The sequence below is a fragment of the Metarhizium robertsii genome (assembly GCF_000187425.2).
Source record: "Metarhizium robertsii ARSEF 23 chromosome Unknown MAA_Scf_1, whole genome shotgun sequence".
Taxonomy (NCBI): domain Eukaryota; kingdom Fungi; phylum Ascomycota; class Sordariomycetes; order Hypocreales; family Clavicipitaceae; genus Metarhizium; species Metarhizium robertsii.
Window position 1 is genome coordinate 4728481 of NW_011942149.1, and position 20809 is coordinate 4749289.

The 20809-nt window shown below is 52.8% G+C and overlaps 8 protein-coding genes across 8 annotated transcripts; 5 read left to right on the forward strand and 3 right to left on the reverse strand.

Annotated features, from left to right (window-relative positions):
* Positions 1 to 188: 188 nt before the first annotated feature.
* MAA_02131 (uncharacterized protein) lies at positions 189 to 2102 on the reverse strand (the record flags this gene model as incomplete). Its single annotated transcript, XM_007820129.1, has 1 exon — positions 189 to 2102. One exon carries the CDS (start codon positions 2100 to 2102, stop codon positions 189 to 191), a length of 1914 nt encoding a protein of 637 aa, XP_007818320.1.
* Positions 2103 to 3654: 1552 nt separating this feature from the next.
* On the forward strand, positions 3655 to 4660 carry MAA_02130 (uncharacterized protein; the record flags this gene model as incomplete). Its single annotated transcript, XM_007820128.1, has 3 exons — positions 3655 to 4098; positions 4162 to 4423; positions 4485 to 4660. The coding sequence occupies 3 exons, from the start codon at positions 3655 to 3657 to the stop codon at positions 4658 to 4660; spliced, it is 882 nt and encodes a 293-aa protein (XP_007818319.1).
* A 2255-nt stretch (positions 4661 to 6915) lies between these two features.
* Positions 6916 to 8634, forward strand: MAA_02129 (d-3-phosphoglycerate dehydrogenase; the record flags this gene model as incomplete). The annotated part of the gene is made up of 1 exon (XM_007820127.1): positions 6916 to 8634. The coding sequence occupies one exon, from the start codon at positions 6916 to 6918 to the stop codon at positions 8632 to 8634; it is 1719 nt and encodes a 572-aa protein (XP_007818318.1).
* Positions 8635 to 9790: 1156 nt separating this feature from the next.
* MAA_02128 (Cystathionine beta-synthase, core) lies at positions 9791 to 11737 on the forward strand (the record flags this gene model as incomplete). Its single annotated transcript, XM_007820126.1, has 4 exons — positions 9791 to 10014; positions 10110 to 10336; positions 10397 to 11066; positions 11119 to 11737. 4 exons carry the CDS (start codon positions 9791 to 9793, stop codon positions 11735 to 11737), a joined length of 1740 nt encoding a protein of 579 aa, XP_007818317.1.
* Positions 11738 to 12046: 309 nt separating this feature from the next.
* MAA_02127 (carboxy-cis,cis-muconate cyclase) lies at positions 12047 to 13291 on the reverse strand (the record flags this gene model as incomplete). The annotated part of the gene is made up of 3 exons (XM_007820125.1): positions 12047 to 12897; positions 12959 to 13067; positions 13145 to 13291. The coding sequence occupies 3 exons, from the start codon at positions 13289 to 13291 to the stop codon at positions 12047 to 12049; spliced, it is 1107 nt and encodes a 368-aa protein (XP_007818316.1).
* Positions 13292 to 14207: 916 nt separating this feature from the next.
* Positions 14208 to 15443, forward strand: MAA_02126 (catechol dioxygenase; the record flags this gene model as incomplete). The annotated part of the gene is made up of 3 exons (XM_007820124.1): positions 14208 to 14491; positions 14677 to 15112; positions 15243 to 15443. 3 exons carry the CDS (start codon positions 14208 to 14210, stop codon positions 15441 to 15443), a joined length of 921 nt encoding a protein of 306 aa, XP_007818315.1.
* Positions 15444 to 16639: 1196 nt separating this feature from the next.
* MAA_02125 (GTPase binding protein Rid1) lies at positions 16640 to 18942 on the forward strand (the record flags this gene model as incomplete). The annotated part of the gene is made up of 2 exons (XM_007820123.1): positions 16640 to 17937; positions 18000 to 18942. 2 exons carry the CDS (start codon positions 16640 to 16642, stop codon positions 18940 to 18942), a joined length of 2241 nt encoding a protein of 746 aa, XP_007818314.1.
* Positions 18943 to 19543: 601 nt separating this feature from the next.
* MAA_02124 (menaquinone methyltransferase related to dlpA protein) lies at positions 19544 to 20302 on the reverse strand (the record flags this gene model as incomplete). Its single annotated transcript, XM_007820122.1, has 2 exons — positions 19544 to 19816; positions 19895 to 20302. The coding sequence occupies 2 exons, from the start codon at positions 20300 to 20302 to the stop codon at positions 19544 to 19546; spliced, it is 681 nt and encodes a 226-aa protein (XP_007818313.1).
* Positions 20303 to 20809: the final 507 nt, after the last annotated feature.

Below are 20809 nucleotides of genomic sequence, written 5' to 3' on the forward strand. Positions count from 1 at the left end.
CATGAAGTCCAGAAATGTGTTTGCTGCCATGACTTCAAAAGGCAAATGTTGATCTATACGCCATAATACACCGATTAAAACAAACGCCTGCTCATGCACCAGCAATTACTCCGTAATGCACATGCCCCAAAATAATGCGCCAGAGAGTATCATTGCTCCTTTTCCATGCGCCCATCCAGCATCTGTTACTATTCAATGCTCATCCGCATTATACCGTCGTTGGTATCAACCATACCCTGGAATCCTATTCTTCCTTTGCTGTTTAGTCGCCCAGTTGTCCCGGCTGCAGGGTTCGCTGGGGTGCCGCCACTAACGCTTCCCGTCTCGCTTTGAGCACTGCTACCAGCTTTGTCGCCTCCGGTGCTGCCGGGGCGAGAACCCCATGGCGCCGAGTCGCGCTGCATAGGGCTCTGTAAGATGGGTGAGTTGTGGGCACTCATCCCGGGGCTGACAGCTCGTCGCTTGAAGCTGACAGGGTCAAAGTCGTCATCGCGGCGACGCTTATTGTTAATTCTGCGCGTTATTTCTGCTGCGCTTGGCCCTTGCGCGTTGCTGCTCTGCGAGGCAGAATGTGCCGATGCGAGGCCAGGCACAGGAGAGTCGATACCATTGTCTTCGCTCATACCAGAAGAGGACCCTCGGGGCAAAAAGGCTGCTGGAGGTGGCGTTGTTCTCGTTCCGCCCATGCTGCTCGACTCTGAGAACGTGTCCCAAAATGTTTTCCCCTTGGAATTCTTAATGGCCTGCTGTTTGAAGCTACTAGAAAGCCCGGGGGCCAAGTCGCTCAGCATATTCACGTCATCTTCTTGATCATCGACAGGTTCGTTGTTTGTTAGGTTTGGCGACGACAAAACGCTAGCGGCCGGGCCAGACTCAGCGGGTGCTTGCGAAACTCGGGGCTCAAGCGCGACGTCGCTTTCGCGGACTTGTTTAACAACTTCTGCTTCTCGTCGAGTTTCGGCCTCAGCTGGTGCAACCTCTTCAAAAAGGGCTGCACGGATTCGGGCGAAGGTTTTAGTTTTCGGAAGCAGATTGCCACGGCGAGTCACAGCTCGTTTAATAACACCTCTCTGTGATCCCTCGCCGCCGCCATTGCCGTCGGCATCGCTCTGGGACTTTCCACTTTCGTAGCCATCGGCGGCAGAGATGTGTAGCTGGTTGGCCTGCCAACTGATACTCTCCCTCCTTGCTTTCGCGCCGTTGCTAGGCGGAGACTTGGACAGAGCGGCTGCAGCCAGGTTGAACCCAAGGCCCAAAGGTCCGCGTACCTTCTTCTTGGGTTGTTTGCGGTGGCGTTGTCTTTGCTGAAAGTTCATGAGACTGCTCATAGCAGGGGATCCAAATGGTCCGGTCGACCCAACATTGGTAGTCTTGGAGACTTGCGGGGTTGTAAGGTACGGCTCGTCCATGTCCTCATCCATCAAGTCGTCGTCATCCGAGGAGCTGGATGAATCAGAGCCAACTGCGACCTGGTTGGTGCTTCCTAGAGAGCTGCTAATATTCATCTTCTCGTGATTCCCCATAATAGACCAGAGTGATGAAGAGGTTTGCTCAGGACCGCCATACTCGTTCCTTCGATCGGGGATGTTAATGGCCCGGTCACCGATAGTAGGCGATGAGTCTGGCGATGATTCAGCGAGGGTGGAGTGATGCAAGCTGGTGGCAGCACGAGAAAAGTCGAGGCCACGCGACCTGCGGGGAAGAATATTGGTCGGCGACGCGTAGATCTGTGAGTGATCGAGTTTCGGAGAAAGAGGCGGGGGCTTGACATAGGCATTCGAGGCAGGTGGTGGTGTGAACTGTCGAGGAGCCATCTGCAATGAGAGGCCCTTGAAGTCGGAGTGTCGCGGCGTCGAGGGCGGCTGCGCGTCTTTGATATGGATGTCGTCCTTGGATGTCCTTCGCGATGCTTCGACAATGAGTGGTGATGGCGACAGCTTGGATGGTGTTCCGCCGCCGTCGGACAACGATCGCGTCTTGTTTGCAAGAGGCGACCTGTCGTATGCCGAGTCGCGATGGCGACTGCCAAGTCTTTCGCTTGGGCCACCGCCGGGGGAACCGCTGTCCATGATGGCAGACTCGTCCATGTTGTACTCTGCCATTTTGGGTCGATTCAACGCCCCCCTGCTCGAGTGCTTGGATAATTTGGCCAGTCCAAGCAAGTCTCCCCAGGGTCAGGTCCTGGTCGCTACTGTTCACGACGTTGCAACTCGAGGTGGGACGAAGGGAGCAGGATCAGGGCGTGGGGGAAGCCATTGGCACTCAAGCATATAAATAGGCTGTGAAGTCGGTTCGAGGCGCGTTGGTGGCATGAGCCAAGTTATAAACACTTTGCTGCGGTTGCGAAGTGAGGAAACGATGGGCGGCTATGGCAGAAGAAGCTCCAAATGTTTCGAGTTGTCGTTGAGCCGCGTCTCCAGAACGCCTCTAGTCTGGTGCGTGCTGGGCTGATGTGGGCACTAATAGGAAGAGACGTCTGCAATGTGGTGGGCGGTGACAAGCAAGGCGTTAATGGGTCAACTGATGTGGCCAGCGGCGAGCTCTGACTGGCTGGGAACAAGCCAAATCGCGCCCGAAATACCCGCCATGATGGCCCCACTTTGATGTTCAATGTTAAATGGTCTGGGCTATTCCTAGTACTAGGTACGGAGTACTACTACTACTACTGCTAAGTAGCAGGTTTGGCGGCGTTGTCTACCCTACCTGCCTACCTACTAGGTACCTGGGTAAGTAGGCAGTACTAGGTGTTAGGAAAGAGCACGTAGAGGAGGTCTATGTCTAAAATATCATCGATCACATGTGCAGTTCGCGAGGATGCGAGTGCAGCTGAAGAATGCTCACACAGCAGTTGTCCATGTCGGGTTGCCAAAACGTCCCCACCTTTTCTTGAAAGTTGTATGTACTCCGTACGTACCTAGGTACTTAGGTAGCTTTAGACCGTCGGTGCTCATCGCCACGAAGCAGTTCAAATCGCCGTGAATTGCGGTCGTCACAGGAGACGTTGATCACGACGACATAGTTTGTCGCTTTCAATTTTCGCGATGCTTTGCAAGAACTTAGCTAAGCTAGATGACTTTAACGTTAGGGGACTGGTTGGCTTGTGAATTGATGATGACATCTGGACAATTACAAAGCAAAAATGGCGGGGCACGAACGGCGGGGCAAGACCAGCTCTTCAACAAGCCGACGAGTTTCCGCACCTCTATCTCTCTTCTAGTTGTGAACATACATGGACAACTTCAACCTTTAGCCGGAGTGTTCATACCCTGATGAACACCTTGAGGGCCACACAACGCCTCCAGATTATCAAGAGCCTTTTACAGCCCATCTCATCGCCCCTCAAAGTCCCTAAGCCAGGTACAGTGACCCACTGCGTACGACAATCTCATGCTCACGGAGCTCAGGCTAAGCCCATCTAGGACGGCAGTTAAGAACAATGGCGGCCACAACCAACACCAACACATACAAGTTTAACCACTCGATGCAAGTCTGAACCCGTATCGTTGATCCCTATCCAATGAGCCCTGGCTGACGTAAAATTTTCCAGGATTCGAGTTAAGGATGCCAAGGAGTCCGGTGAGTTTTCCAGAGCTTTGCAGCGATGCGTGCACTGGCCTTGGCTACTTCGGGAATCGTGCTGATGGTCCGTGATGAATGGCAGTCAAGTTCTACGAGTTCTTGGGCATGTCGCTAGTCAAGAAATATGAATTCCCCGAGGCCAAGTTTGATTTGTACTTTATGGGATACAACGGTCCCCAGGCTGTTTCCCACGGCAACTCCCACGTCAACCGCGAAGGTGTTGTCGAGCTGACTCACAACTACGGCACTGAGAACGACCCCAATTATACCGTGAACACCGGCAACAAAGAGCCGCACCGTGGCTTCGGCCACACCTGCATTAGTGTGGACAACATCCAGGCCGCTTGCCAGCGTCTCGAGGATGCCGGATACAAGTTCCAAAAGAAGCTTACTGATGGCCGGATGAAGCATATTGCCTTTGTTCTGGACCCTGATGGCTACTGGGTCGAAATCATTGGACAGAAATCGTTGGAGGAGACTGAGAACATCAAGGAGACTGATCCAAATACCTACCGAATGGTAAGACTCTGGGGCCCATGGCTGATCCTGCCCAACTGACCAATTCGCTGACATGTTTGACAGAACCATACCATGATTCGCGTCAAAGATGCCGAAAAATCCCTAAAGTTCTATCAAGAAGTCATGGGAATGACGCTCATAAAGACTGCTGAGAATGAAGCTGCCGGATTCAACCTCTACTTCCTCGGATACCCTGGGGCTCAGGACACTGCTCAGGCTAACCGTGAGGGCTTGCTCGAACTGACATGTAACTACGGCACGGAGAAGGATGCCAACTTTAAGTACCACAATGGCAATGATGAGCCCCAGGGTTTTGGGCATATCTGTAAGTCCAATGTGCTCCTCTAGTCATTTTATTCAAAGGACCCATTCTTACTGGTAGATAGGCGTGTCCGTTGATGATCTTGATGCTGCTTGCCAGCGTTTCGAGGATCTCAAGTGTAATTGGAAGAAGCGACTTACAGACGGTCGCATGAGGAACGTGGCATTCTTGCTTGATCCGGATGGCTACTGGGTCGAGGTTGTACAGAATGACAAGTACAGTGACAAGTACAGCGTATAAAGCAAGAAATGCAGGGGTACGCAGGCCAGAATGGCGTTGCGCTAGGGCCAGAACTGTAGGCATACTTTCATTCTTCTCGTTTGGTCAAAACTATATATGTATACGGGTTGCTTATAGTGGCCAGATGTAGAATGATAGCCTTGGGGTGCTGTGCAATGCATTCTCATGCCACAGCGAAAGCATAGGCAGAAAACAACGGACTGTGTAAAGTGTCAAAGCATACAGCATTCCGTACGCCATCCTCTGGTGACTTCGCAATATATTGGCATGGCCTGAATGTCTACCAGACCAACCAACACAGTGTTCTATTGTCGCGCCACAGAACCTGCGAATCTGTGACGGCCCAAACTGGCAATTGTATGCAGGAAACGTGCCCTTCGGCCAAGGTTGAATCCACCTCACAAATACGCACAAGAAACAAGCAGTCGGCTTCTGGATTGGATGCCTCATTGGAATACCCGCCCGCTGCGACAAGGGGAAGAGGAGAGATATTGCGCAACTCTGGATACAAGCCGTGGAGCAGCTTACCTGGTGTGGTGGCTGCAGGTGCCTCGTGCACAGCTTGGCGCTGATCTCTGCAGTGACGGGTTAGGACTACTGAATCAAATACGGAGTAGACCGAGTGAAAGTGCTCACAATTATTGCAAAAGAAGCAATTTTTTACACAGATTCCGTCCCTTGCTGAAAGCCCCATCGAGGGGCGGTTGTTGAGACTCGAGACAGGCCATTGCCGTGGCGCGTCTGACGATGCTGTCATGGATGTGGCCGAGCTGGAGATTGACCCAAGTGCACTCGACATTACGCAACGACCTGGTTTTTAGAGTTGGCGTTGGAATCTTTGCTCGACGCCAAGAACTCTAACCTCACGCCTTGAAGCCCCGCTGCTCAATAAGAATAGCCAGTTAATCGTACAAGTTAGAATCTGCATGTCGTAGGGACTCGGCAGACCTTTGTTCTGAGGGCAATTGCGCTGAATATTCGACGCAGGTGACGGACAGGGTGAGGTTACGAAGTAGGGACGACAGAGTACTTAGGCACCTCCCTAAGTTCCTGGTAGGTACTAGGTGCTGGGAAAGTACTGCTAGGTACCGGGTCGGTATTTTGGTCAGGCCAGCCCGCCGAGGTGGGGCCGTTGGTCTCGCTCAGCAGCTCGAGCTTAGAGCACGCGAGGTTGGAGAGGTTCATCACAGTCGTCAGCCATTCTGATGCAACGTGGGGAAGTGGAGCAGCGAGCCAGCAGCTACCCTGTCAAAGTTGCCAGCTCTCAACTCGCTCCTCATTGCTTCGTACTCCGTGCTGCCCGCCTCCCACCAACCATAAACTGATCGCAACGCCATGCACATCTGGGCCTTCAAAAACAGCCCGGTGGCGGCGAAACTGGCTCTGCCAATCTGGACTGGGGAGCCGTCTAGAGGCGCTCCCCTAAACCTTCCCGCCAGCAGCCAGCAACCAGTCTCTCTCTCTTCACCCTCTTTGGCCTCCCCATGGTCCGCACGCGTCCATCTATCCGCTGCCGACGTTTGCAGGTCATGGTCTCACACAAAGTCCAAAGCCTCGAGTGCTGGTCGTGGCTACAGGCTACGGGACATGGAAGACACGGGTCAGCCACGACGAGGGCGGGGGAGGGGCAAAGAACTTGCTCGCACAACAAAGTCCATGTCTCACCTCGGGAGACATTCAGAACATGCAGGCCTAATCCTCGACATTTGTATGGCTTGACCCATTAGCGTCCGTCATTCTGTTCGTGTAACATGGCAAACATGGGTAGTAAAGCGTCTCCAGCGACCCTGATGATTCGCCCCAGTCAGACAAAGCAACATCTGCGACATCTGGATGCAGTCCGCATTGGCTTGCATCACCACGACCGGGAACCACAGGGCACATTCATGCTGGACGCATTTGGGCTAGGACAGAGATTTGATTCGGCCCAACATGTACGCCAGCTAGTACTTCGATTCGCTCCCTGGTTGCCTGCATCCAAGGGTTGCCGTACAGAGTACATGGCAATCACTCTGGCAATCCAGTCTGACCCGAGTGGCAGGAAACCATAAACGTCATTTTGGCTTTGGGCAATAGGTTAATAAATCTAGTTCTACCCCCCAGCCTTTCCAGCCTGGCCCTGGCCCTGACCTTGACCCTGATTCTTCTGTCCCTTCTCTCTTCCAACCTGATTACTTTCGAGTCTTTGCCTTTGCACCATTATTATACCCCTGCGCCTGAAACTAATCATACTCGGGGTCCTCTTTCCCATCATCATGACACCCTCTGCCCTCTTAAATCTGACACCTGACTCTCTTCCTGCGAGAGCTCGTATTCTTGTCCCCGAGAAAGTCTCGTCCGACGGCCTTGCTCTGCTTACACCCCATTACGATGTCGATGTCAAGCTGGGACTTTCCGCCGAAGAACTCATTTCTCTCATCCCTAGCTATCAGGGTCTCATCGTTAGATCAGAAACCAAAGTCACACCAGAGGTGCTGCAAGCAGGCAAGAAGCTCAAGGTGGTGGCACGTGCTGGTGTTGGTGTCGACAACATCAATGTGCCAGCGGCTACGACGCAAGGTATCATTGTCATCAACTCTCCTGCAGGAAATATCTTGGCAGCCGCCGAGCACACCATTGCCCTGCTGCTAGCGACGGCCAGAAATGTTGGCCGTGCCGACGGGACCATCAAAGAAGGAAAATGGGAGCGAAGCAAGCTTGTTGGAGTGGAGGTTGGTCGGAAGACGCTCGGCATCGTTGGCCTAGGCAAAGTCGGCCTGAATGTTGCCAGAATGGCCAAGGGCTTGGGAATGCAGGTCAAAGCCGTCGACCCCTATGCCAGTGCTGATCTTGCTCGCCAAGCAGGCGTTGAGCTCGTACCAAGCCTCAAGGACATGCTGCCACAGGTTGATTTCCTCACCATTCACACACCGCTGCTGGCAACGACAATGGATTTGATTGGTGAGGCAGAGCTAAAGACAATGAAGAAGACGGCTCGGATTCTTAACGTTGCCCGAGGTGGGGTTTACAATGAAGCCGCGCTTCTCAAGGGCCTAGACGAAGGATGGATTGCTGGCGCGGGCTTGGATGTCTTCACCACTGAGCCTCTTGCGCCTGATTCCGTCGCTGCGCAGCTCGCCAGGCATCCCAAGACCGTGGCCACACCCCATCTAGGGGCTTCCACGGTGGAAGCACAGGAAAACGTATCCATGGACGTATGCACACAGATGCTTGAGATCCTGCGTGGTGGCCTGCCGACAAGTGCCGTCAATGCCCCCATAATCTTGCCGGAAGAGTACCGGAAGCTTCAACCTGCGGTGCAGTTGGTCGAGAAAATGGGACGCCTCTATACCCAACATTTCGTCAAGGACAAGGGAGGCATGATTGGCGATCGCAAGTTTGAGCTCATCTATCACGGCGGCCTGGCTGGGATGCCCAATACGAAGCCACTCTTTGCTGCTCTCGTCAAGGGCCTTGTAGCTTCGTTTAGCGACTCCTACGTCAACATCGTTAATGCCGTTCTTATCGCCAAAGAGAAGGGTATTATAATCAACGAGACACACGTACACCAATCGAAAGACATGACTTTTTCAAACCTGGTGACTTTGAAGTCGATTGCCGACGGGCCAATCGGGGGCAAAACAGAGCAAATCATAGAGGGATATGCCTCCGATAAGAGGGTTTATATTTCAAAATTGGACTGCTTCAACGCAACCTTTAGTCCCGAGGGCACTCTGATCATTCTTCACAATTACGATGAACCTGGCAAAATTGGTGGAGTGGGCATGGTCCTCGGCTCTCATGGCATTAACATTCGATATATGCAGGTGGCCAGTCTTGATGCAGAAGCCCGACAGGGTCACAACACGCCTCCGACTCAGAAGGACAATGAGGCTCTTATGATTCTGGGAGTCGATGGCGAAGTTGACGCAAAAGTTATGGAAGGACTGCGCAAGTCAGAAGGTGTTTTGGATGTCAGCTTGATACAATTGTGATGAGGCAGCTTTTCCAAGCCTATAAAACAACAAAAGGGAGGCGAAGGGGGGGAAACGTCAAGTTTTGAATTGAAGATACAACCAACATGCCACTTGACTGACGGCCTCATGGGGCAATGGGGATGGACTTGCATGTACGTACGTACAGATAGACCATACATACCTACATACATACTAGCTACGGTAGGTACCTGGTAATATTATTGCGACATGCACAAGCATCCGTGGAGACCTCGGTTTGGACTCCACTGCAACGGCTGTAATAATTGGGATGATGGTCGCCAGCCCATCCACGCGAGTCTCGAGAAGAAACTCTTTTATCGAAAGCCTACCAGTCTTACGTAAGGATGCATGTATCTACCCCCACGACATAGGCTACGTACATCACCTCATCTTGGCGTAGGCTGTTCCTGATTGATCAACGAGATCATCGCTTCCAAACCATTTGAACAGATCATAGAAGAGACGATGTTCTGATTGGCAAATTACGGCCAGAGCCTCCCAAAGGTACAAGGGTCCTGAAAGAGTCGGAACATGCAGCTAATCAATACGCGCATATGGCCCCACCCTCCGTCGCTCACCCTAGCTTCTTGTGTGCAGTAATGTCACAGCAGGTACGGGCCTGTGGCACCTGCCTGTTGTTCTGCTCAGCATGTCCCCACCGTTATCCGTCAATGGCAGAAGCAGCAGACATTTATTAGCACCAAGCTCTGGCCGTCTCATCCAACTTAAACTTCTTGTCACCTCGTTCATCCATTGCTGGCTATTCTAGCTACGACTTGACGCTGCATCGTGGCCGCACGGCCAAGCGCCATTCGATCGGTCGGGTAATATTGTAATTCTCCGAATTTACTTTCGCCACCGCCAACCCTTGCATCCTTGACGCCTTCGAAAGTTTGCGATCGCCTACACAAGAACCAACTACTGGTGGACGCGGAGTCGCTTGTGCCCACGGACTGAGATTAAAACCATTTTGTCAGAGCTTATATCGGCTTTTATAGGTTTTTTAATCGAATATCTTTTGTACTCGTCGGCCTACTTCCAGCGCTGTCCTAGGCATCAACAATCGGTCTTTCTCAACCCCACGAGCGCGACAACTGTTTGTCCGGGCAATTATCTCCCCGCTTCTGATACCGAGTATTCTCTACGGCCGATTATGCAGCGTAACGGTGGCTCTGGAGGCTTTGCAAGCTTTCGAACATGTGTCCTGGGGATGGGTCGTGTATTGGGCGTTGGCTTGTCGTCTGTCGCAGCTGCGCCATTGGTCCAGACAGAGCCGCATGGTCATGATGACCCCGAAGGGACACCCGTGTGGGTGCTTTATGTGGCCTCAATGGCCCTCGTGTTGCTTGGCGGGGCTTTTGCTGGCTTAACCATTGCGTAAGTTGACATTCCTCTAGCTCACGATGCAACTGCTTGAGCTGCCCGATGTCGGGGTATTCATGACATCCATGCTGACCGCGTCTTTGCTATAGCTTGATGGGGCAAGATAGCATTTACCTTCAAGTCGTGTCTGGCGATCCAATGGAACCGCAATACAAGAATGCCAAGAGAGTGTTGAGCTTGTTGAACAAGGGCAAGCATTGGGTTCTCGTTACTTTGCTCCTCGCCAACGTTATTGTGAACGAATCGTTGCCTGTTGTCCTCGATAGGACATTGGGTGGCGGTGTTGCTGCTGTTGTCGGCAGTACTGTTCTCATTGGTTAGTTTCAACTGGCAACCCCTGTGGAAAGAGTATTTTTCCTAACGCTTCAGTTTATAGTCATCTTTGGCGAAATCGTCCCTCAGTCTATCTGCGTCCGCTACGGCCTGCCTATTGGCGGATATATGTCGACACCTGTTCTCATATTAATGTACCTCATGAGTCCTGTTGCGTGGCCAACCGCGAAGCTACTTGATTGGATCCTCGGCGAGGACCATGGCACAGTGTATAAAAAGAGTGGCCTCAAGACCCTAGTGACTCTTCACAAGTCTCTTGGAGAACTGTCCGAGCGACTAAATCAAGACGAAGTGACTATCATCACCGCTGTTCTAGACCTCAAAGATAAACCCGTATCAGAGGTCATGACTCCCATGACTGATGTGTTCACTTTGGCTGAAGATCACGTTTTGGATGAAAAGACAATGGATAATATTCTGTCGTCCGGTTATTCCCGCATCCCAATTTATCGCTCAGGCAACGCTACGGACTTTGTTGGCATGCTCCTTGTCAAGACTCTCATCACATACGACCCGGAAGACAGAATACCTGTCCGAGAAATTCCTCTTGGGGCCATTGTTGAGACCAGACCAGAAACCAGCTGCTTGGATATTATTAACTTTTTCCAGGAAGGCAAATCTCACATGGTTTTGGTATCGGATCATCCTGGATCTGATCATGGTGCTTTGGGCGTCGTTACACTGGAGGATGTCATTGAGGAGCTTATCGGAGAGTGAGTTCAGACTGAAATTTGTATGAAGGGCGGTATCTTACGGTAAATTTAGGGAAATCGTGGACGAATCAGACGTGTATGTTGATGTACACAAGGCCATTCGGCGTCTGACACCGGCTCCTCGAGCCCGACGCATTCATGCCGAAGCCGGCGCCGCCGCCGTGGGCCGGAAACCAGGAGATGGCGCAGCCCTGGTTCACATTGCAGAAAACCTTGATCTTCCCGAGCCCTTGGTTGGCTCACCCGGAGCGATGAGCGAAGGAGTTCCAGAAAGGGTTGCCAAGACGGCCACCTTTATGAAACGGCGCGGCTCTGCTGGACCAGACGGTACACCCAACAACAAACCCGTGCCCTTCAAGGCATCATTAGACGAAATGAAACAGCAACTTCGACACCTGGCTCCTTCGAACCGTGCGGCTAATCCTCGAAATACTCGCACCAATGTGTTCAAGATTAAACAGGGCCTGAGTGTGACAACATTTGTTGCGGGTGACGGTAATAGCAGACCGGTTGACGGACCGGTGCCTAAACAGGACGATGTCACGGAGGGTGATGAGTCAACACCTCTGCTCAATACGATCAGCTTGAATGGTGGCGGACAGGAGAACGGGTACGGATCCGACAAGTCAAAAAAGGACAAGGCTAAATCCAAAACGCCAGAGCGCCAATGACCCGGGATACGTGGGAATAGCGGCTTTTATTGAGAATATGAGCGGTTCATATATATTATTATTGGTCATGGGCCATTAGTGAAGACTGTATTGTTCGGAGGAATTAACAAACAAAATAGCATTTCGCATTGGTGTACTTGGGCCAGGTTTTATATTGTTGGTATTTTTTTAGGGGGGAGTTGTAGGACAATTGACTTCCTAAGAATCAAGGGCCAGGTTCATACCACACGGGCCAAAGATGAACAGGTTTCAAATGGTGCTCAATTCTATTGTCGAAGATGGCTGTGTAACGAAAACCAATAAGAATCCTCAGTCATACCAAATGGCATTCATGCCGAATCCCGGCTCGGGCACTCTCACTCTAGCAACGCGAGCTAAAAACTCATCCTGCCAGCGATAAATCTCCAGCCAGCCTTCCTGGTCATCGGTGATGGCCACCCAGTCATCGCACCAGTCACTGGGGGCGACGGCATTGCTGTGACCGCCACTGGTGGGTGTAGGGTTGAGGCATATCTGCCTCTCGATGGCGCCGTTCTTGGCCAGCTTAAAGGCGGCAATGTAGCCTGTCAAGTCAAACGAGTTTGCCCTCGAGGTGGCAAACAGATAATCGCCCGAGTGAGACAGCGAGCACACATCGGCACGATACATGGTCCAGGGGTCGGGAATGCCAGGCGGGATGAGGGGGTACTGCCTGTGCGTGTAGACGGGCATGCGCGTCGCGGGATCAATGAGGTACTCGCAGAGCCGGTTGCCCTTCTCCATGAGGGCGTACAGGTAGTTCCCCGAGGGGTGCATGGCCACCCAGCGGGGGTGGTCTCTGGCGTCGGGGCATTCCACGCTGCCGACGAGCTCGAGAGTCGCGCTCCGGGGGGGCGAGGGCGCTTCCGCCAGGCGGCGGTGAACCCAGAGCTTGTTGGCCTTGAGGTCTGCGGAGTAGAGGTACGTTTCTGACGGGTCGAAGACCATGCCGTGGATGCCTGAGTCGGGCTGGTAGGCGTAGTGCTGGACGGCGGTGTCGAGGGCTCCCGAGGGGGATGAGGCGAAGACGGTGCCGTGGCCGGCGTGGCTGTAGAAGGGGTTGCAGTATACTGCGTAGGGCGGCTGCTTGGCGGCCAGGAGGAAGATGGCGCGTGTGTTGGTGGACGGCGACGACGCTTCGGCTACATGGTGTTTGGGGATTTAGTATGAAGGAGGAGGAGGGAAAAGGGGGGGTATGCATACGTTGATGAAGCATTGGGTGGGAGGCTTGGTGGGTGATGGTTGTGGGGGATTCGACGGCGAAGCTGGACCATTTCTTCATGGCGGCGCCGTAGATGTTTTTTTTGGAGTGCTGTTGTGTGTGTCAGGATTTTTTGGTTTTTTTTTTTTTCGGGATATCAAGCGAAAGTCGCGAGGAGGTGGCTCTACATCGAAAGTCATCCAGGAAATGGGTTCATCTTCAGGGATTGGTGTCCGCTTGATGAGCTCGACGGTGAGCTTTTGGTCGTCAAAGGCGAATGTGAAGATTGCTCCTGGCGGCGTCCAGGTGCCGACCATGAGGTGGTGGACGGGCATTGCTGGAGTTTGGAGTTGTGGTGTTGCAGTAGATGTGCGTCGTGAAGTCTGAAGAGGTGAGGTTTGGATGTGAGTTGATACTTTGTGCCAGGGCAACTGGACACCCGCGGGGCTATTGCGAGGTCGAGTTTAAGGTATTCATGATTCAGAATTTCACGATGAATGCGGGAATGTAGAATATAGAATGTCGAATGTCATTCCAGATGCGTATTCATTCAGCCGGTACGTAACTACTATTACTGCTATTCCTTCCGATCTCGCGCCTCAGGACCATGAATGATGTCAGCATGGACAGCTCTGGTAAAACAATGACCCCTCCCCCGTCATTGGTTGAGCTCGGGCCAAAATGTGAACAAGGCGCCCGTGACGCGCTCGGGAACCTCTGGCGGCAATTCACCGTCATCCGAGATTCTGGAGACTCTGGCCAATAGGAACAGGGTTATCCGCCGGATGCTGCAGCCGGCTTGTGAACGGAGCGTCCGCCTGGACCGGGTGAATCAGTAATTCAGTGCTAGTCGTACTAGCAGTGCTTAGTTCAAGACCTTTTTGCGGGGTTTCGGCTGCCGGATCTGTGTATGTTTCTCATGATTAGGGTTGGGTTTTACATGAGTTGCAGGCAAAGAGGGGACCGTGGGTGAATGCTTGCCAACCGGCGCGCGTGAGAATGTCATCCGCATCCTGATGCCGAAGCCTGCCATGCCTGGATCATCTGGGGGGAATATATATCTGACATGAATCCCCCGTTAAACAGCTTTTGTGTTTCTTTGTTTTTTCAAGTAAGCTACTTTTCAGACTTCCAGCTTTGACTTGTCTGCCTCCAAGACCACAAGACCGCGGTAGCGACCTCGGAGCTCTTTGCTTGCCCTTTTGTCAATTGCAACATTTCCGTGCTTTGCATCTTCATACGCCTCTCACCATGGCGTCCAACGGTCTCACAAACGGCTCCTCTGCCGCACCAACCAGCCGCTTCGATCCCAACTTCACCAGTCATGTTATCAAGACCATGGGTCCCAACATGACGCCCAGAAATCGCGAGGTCCTCAGCAGCTTGATCAGACACCTGCACGACTTTGCGCGAGAGGTTGAACTAACCAATGACGAGTGGATGACCGGCGTTCACTTTGTCAACTTTATCGGACAGACGTCCACCAAGACAAGGAACGAGGCGCACCGAATTTCTGACGTTCTTGGTCTTGAATCGTATGTTTGCCCGTCTCTCTCTTCTCTCCCTTTCTCTCCCCCTTTCTCTCTCTCTCTACACATATATATATCTATTTCGCCGTATATACATACATGGACATGTATTATATATACTTCCTTCATACCCAAGGACGAAGAAAGAAGCACCAATGAAAAAACACAGCTGACTCCCTTTACAACAACAGCCTCGTCGACGAAATCGCCAACAAAATCATCGCCGAAGGCGACATCGACCCGACTTCATCCTCCATCCTCGGGCCCTTCTGGTCCCCGAATGCGCCATTCCGCGACAACGGCAGCACCATCATCCAGAACCCCAACCCCAAGGGCCGCGTGTGCAAGATGCACGGCACCATCAGCGATCTCCTCACCGGCAAGCCCATCCCCGGCGCCGTCTTCGACATCTGGCAGGCCAGCGCCAATGGCAAATACGACTTCCAGGACCCGGAGAACCAGACCCCCAACAACCTGCGTGGTAAATTCACAGCCGACGAGAACGGCAAGTACTGGTTCTACTGCTACCACCCTACGGCCTATTCGTTGCCTACCGACGGTCCGGCTTACCAGCTTCTTACCTTGATGGACCGTCATCCCATGCGTCCTGCACACCTTCACATCATGGTATGTTTCTTTCTCCCCCAGTTTGACGAGTCCCAGAGCCAAGTCTGCAAAAGGCGACTGTCAAACCCGCTTGTAAAGAAGAAAGAAAAAACGTGGCAAACGCTAACTTACATGACTTCTCGTGCAACAGGTGACCCATCCCGAGTTCAGGGGCTGCACCACGCAGCTGTATCCCAAGGACGATCCCTGGCTGGAGACTGACACCGTCTTTGCCGTCAAGGACGACCTTGTGGTCGACTTTAAGCCATTGAAGGGCGATGACAAGGCTGTTCTAGAGCTCGAGTATAACGTCGTCTTGTCGCCCAAGGGCTACAAGGGCAAGACTTTCTAACTGCGGGAGAGGTCGGTAGTAGGGGAGAGGCAAGGGGGCCATGGATTCTGTGACACTTCTGGCAATTAGATCAATTTGCATGTGTATATGTATATATGAGGACTGGGAGGATTGGTACGGACATGCATTATATATCCGTTCGTGAATTGGCAAAATGAGACATGACCATTGTTCTTCATCCACTGCTGGTTCCTGCCTCTCGTGATGAGAGTATATTGTGACTCGTGAGTAAGACATGTTTGACCTAGGGCTGAGACTCAAAACTTGAAGCTAGATTCGACGGCGTTGGGGGAGGAGATCGAGATGCCGCGAGACATTGCCTCTGGCGTTGTTGATAACACGACTGTGCATGTGCCTTCCATGTTGTTTCAACGCATAACGCATGTACTATCCTGAATTATCACCGTCGGGCTGGTTCCATTGAATGCGGTGCGACATTGACCGGACGGCTCATAATGAACCACGAGTGTCTCTGACGTCGGCACGGCGAGATGCTCACCAGCAACCACCTGCATCTCCGCCACATCAATACCCAATTGCTCGGTCGCACAACCTGTGGCCATGGAATGGTCGTGTCCAACCGAGTATGCAAATGCGAGGTCGAGGCCGAGGCGTGGGCAGGCTCGGGCGATAAGATAAGCCATAACGGTGGTCGCCACAGCAACGGCCCCGCTAGTCAACAACGGTGGTCTAAACCTGATCTAGAGGACAGCTTCTCGAGAAACTATCCATTCCGCCTTTTTGTTTTATATTAGCAATGGTATAGAATAGTTCACTTCTTTCATCCCCGACTTAGTTGCCGCTTCCTGGTGCCGCTTGCTCCAAGCTTGGTGTTTCTTTATGCCTTGACCCTCTCTTTTTTTGTTCCTCTACGACGCAGACACTCAAGGGGCCGTTTCGTTGCTACCAACAGACCAGTCTGTGGCTGCGGCAATAACGGGCTAACGGCCGGGTCTGGCAACGGTTTTGGCCAACGGTTTTTTGGGGAGAAATCGCCTTGATAATTGACACGTTGGTCTATACCGCCGGCAATGGCATCCGGCAGCTGCGGCGAAAATCCCAGTTCTAAAGGCAATTCCCCGTCCAAGCCACCCTCGTTTCTAGTTTCCTTTCTCCATCGTCGACAACCCTCGAGTGGCAAGGCGTTGCCGACTGTCTCACCTGTTCAGGGACAGCTTGGCTGTTCCGACATCACCATGGCTGGACAATTCGTTCGGAATAACCCTGGTGCCTTGGGTGAGCTGCAGCAGAACCACCAGGATGTCGCTCCTCGCTCTCCAAGAAAATCCCGTGATGAACCTCGAGCTGGTGCCCAGTCACCCACAAAGTCTGCCCTGGGCAAGCTTACATTCCGATCCAATACCGACAAGGAGACGGCGCGGATGGCCAAGTCCCGAGATCCATCGCCAGACAAGAAGCCCAAGAAAACCAAGTCGGGAACCAATCTCGTAGGACTGCTGTCACGACCGAAGTCGCTCAAGAACTTGTACAAGCTGGCTACTGAAGAAGAGAGCCGAACAAAAGATAAGGAGAATATGACGCCCGATGTGACACCCGTCAATGAACGACCACCGCCGATTTTCGCCCAGTTCACTTCCGACCGAGCCATGAGGCAGGGGAGCAGTTCTGAAAACACCCCAATTCAAGCTACCAAGGACCGCCCCAGGTCGTTCCAGCCTCCAAAGCCACATCACGATCTTTCACAGTCCTCGTCACCCTCCAAGACGGGCGGTCGTGCTACGCGGCCCGTGTCTTTGCACCCGGGTCAAACCCCTCGCGGTAAAGGTCCTTTCGGCCATGGCCGCGCCAAATCCACGGCCACGACCCCGACGAATACGTCCTCTGAACTGCAAATCGACCCAAAAGATATTGATCAGCAGCTGGAGGCTCTTCTGGATCGTCGGAACATTCCCGAAAACCAGCGATACAAGATGCGTAACTTGGCCGACACCATCAAGCTCGAGTTTATCCGTCAGGATTACGCCGAGATGCAGGCCGCTAGAGCCGATGGGCCCGGAACTACAGGTACGACAGGCAGTACGAGCAGTTCCGAACAGGCCCTTGTCAGCGACCCAAATAGTCCTACTGAGGATGAGGAGAGACCAAAGCGCAGCCGCGGAAGAAGCTTTACATTTTCCCGAGGCAAGAAGGATTCTAGCTCGCCAGCAAAGAAGTCCAAGGCAGAATCAACTCTTGGTCGTCATTTCAGAAGCCGATCCACAGACAGTGTCGCTTCTGATGCCCGTCCTTCCTCCTCTTCGTCGTTCAAGGGATCCGGGTTCCTCTCCAAGATCAAGGCTCAGCAAGGCCCGTCTGACTACGTCGCGTACCTCAGAAAGGTACAGAAGCCGGAACTGGTAGAGGTTGGAAAGCTTCACAAGCTACGTCTCTTGTTGCGGAATGAAACTGTGGCGTGGATTGAAGACTTTATACAGCAAGGCGGCATGCACGAGATTGTTGGGTTGCTGAACCGTATCATGGAGGTTGAGTGGAGGTAAGTGCCACACAAACCAGTCCAAGAGGGGAATTCTATTCGAGACTGACATGACGTTGCAGAGAGGAGCACGAGGATGCTTTGTTGCATGAGAACTTGCTGTGTTTGAAGGGCCTCGCCACCACTGCCAAGGCTATGGAATATCTCAATGCTGTTCAAGCGGATCTGTTCCCGAAGCTGTTGCATATGCTCTTCGACCCAGAGAAGAAAGGACCCAGCGAGTTTACTACTCGAAACATTATTACGTCAGTTCTTCTAACATATATAGAGTCTGCTCCACTGGTGGAACGCGTTATCAGAGCCAAGAATGTGCTCGGTCATCTTCGAGATAAGGATCCAGAAGAAGGCCAGCGTCCACTTCCATTCGTCTTGGAGATGAGACAAGAACGACCATACCGGGTTTGGTGCAAGGAAGTGGTCTCTGTGACAAAAGAAGTCTTCTGGATTTTCCTGCACAACTTGAATGTCGTTGCGTTGGCCAGTGACAAGGCGGCACGGTCTACTGCTCAAGAAGGCTACTTTGCTAGCAACGAGGACCGTGACGGCCCATTTGGATATATGCTGCGTAATTTCCCCCAGGAGCGTCCACCAGTCCCTGCTGCCCCATATGTCGGGGGTGTCGAATGGGATGCGACAAACTACCTCGCTTCTCATCTGGACCTCATGAACGCCATCATCGCTTGCACTCCTTCCGCCCGCGAGCGAAATATCCTGCGAGCCGAGTTCCGCATCTCAGGGTGGGAACGATGCCTCGGCGGCAGTCTCCGTATCTGCAAGGAGAAGTTCTACGGCAGTGTACACGTCGCTCTGCGAACATGGGTTGCTGCTGCAGCCGAGGATGGCTGGGACGTCAAGGATGTCCGGTTCGGTCCTCCTCCCGAGTCGAGGTCTCCCAAGAAGATGGGCGGCGGTCAGAAGCCCAAGATTATTGAAGCACCGCCAAAGTTGGAAATGCCCAAGCTCGATTTTGGGGCCAACCAGCCCTCGAAGGATTCTTGGCTGTAATGAAAATATCGGCGGGGCCCACGGGTCGTGCCATCTCTGCATTTAATTAAAAACAAAAGATTGGATAAGGAGCAATGGTATCTGTTGGCACCACTCACTCCTTTGCATCTGCGTTTCATCATTTCTTATGGTTACCAGTCCATTTGGGTTATCAGTTACATTTTAGGATTCTCTCCGGGGGATTTCTGTATTTCTTTTTTCCTTCACTGTTTATACTTGGGACTGTTGGTATGGTACAAATGCATTGATTGCATGAATGAATTGACGACTTATGAAACATTTGTCTGGGCCGAAGTGATGCGTGATGTGGCTGTTTCATCGTTGGGAGACTTTGTTTCTCTTCCTGTCCCGAGCCCTACTTCGTAGCCTTGGGATGGCCGTTTTTCCCCACCCCAATCGACAGGGCAAGCATCGGCCAAAACTCAAGTATGTACCAAGTGCGAGGTGTCAATGTTTGCTAGGGTCAAGCACGGTACAAGTTCCCTGGAAGCATGGATAGACAAAATCATCCTAGTAAATCGTTGCAGTCATTACCCAAATCGGTCGTCTAACATACAGAAATGTAAGGTGTCAAGTAAAAAAGAAAAAAAGGAAAGGAACTTCATGTACCCCGGTGGAGCTTGAACGCGTCGTACACCGACATGCCCTTTAGCACGTCCTGCTTGACCTTGTCGTCCGCGGCAATGAGATTGGGCAGCATCTCAAGGACCTGGTCCACCTTGTCTTTGGGGATGATGACGACGCCGTTGACGGGGTCCTGGAAGGCAATGTCTCCCGGGGACACGGTGACGCCGTTGATGTCCAGGGGCACTTGCATGGCCCACGGGACGCTGCCGCCCCCGGACCCGACTGTCGAGAGGCCGTGGGCTAGAATCTGTTGGCGATGGGAGAAATGGGTTTAGTCACGCCCTGTTTATCTTGGAATCAAGGTGAGCAGTGGGGAAAGCAGTACCGGAAGGTTGGTGCTCTTGAGTTCCTGCACGTCTCGGACGCGGCCGGCGACAATGATGCCCTTTGCATCTCGCATCTTCATGCGGAGGGCCATGATGCCGCCGCAGATGGCGTTCGTCTGGCCAGAGGGCTGCTTCATCACCACAAATGTACCCGGTTCTGTGGCGTCGCTCCAGTGCGTGTCTTTGGGGACGTTTGGCTGTGGTTCGGACAGGACCTCGCCCTTGGCTGCGAACAGAATGGTGGACACGGGCGCAATGGTTAGGGTATCGGCATCCTTACCCGATTTGGTGCTATATGGGTTGAGATCTGCGATGAATCCTGCCCCGGGAACCTTGAGCTTGAGAAGGGCGTCTGAGATATCACATGCAGTGTACTGCTCGAGGCGGGCGAGCGTAGCGGGCGGCATGGCTTGTGACGCTGGACGGGGGACGACGCTGGTAAATGGTGTTGTGCGGAGAAGGCTGAGCCGTGGTACAGAGATTCTGGGTGCAATTAGAGCGCAAGATGAATACATGGCTCTGCAACAGCCAGTGTTTCTTGTGTGTTGAGTCGAGGCCGCGCATTGGCACCCGTCTGAAGTTCCCATGTCGTTGCCCCTCGGCTCGGCTGACCCATCCTGTCCGTTGCAAGTCCGGTGGGCCAGGGCGGTTTGCGGCTTCCCGGTTGGGAGTCGCTGCACGGGTATACACGGGAGCTCCCGTCCGGCTGCCGAATGGGCCAATCAGAATCAGAGCGGTTATTCCACGAATCTGTCTTCGAGTCTCGTCCGGCATGGGCCACGATGTCTTGGTGTAACAAGAGCAACCTGTGCTGAAATATTTTCCGTATCTTGTGGTGCGGCCATCTGGGAAGGGAGCGGCTTCCCTGGGCAACTTTCTGTCCGTGTCTTCCTTCTTTTACAACGTGCGCATAC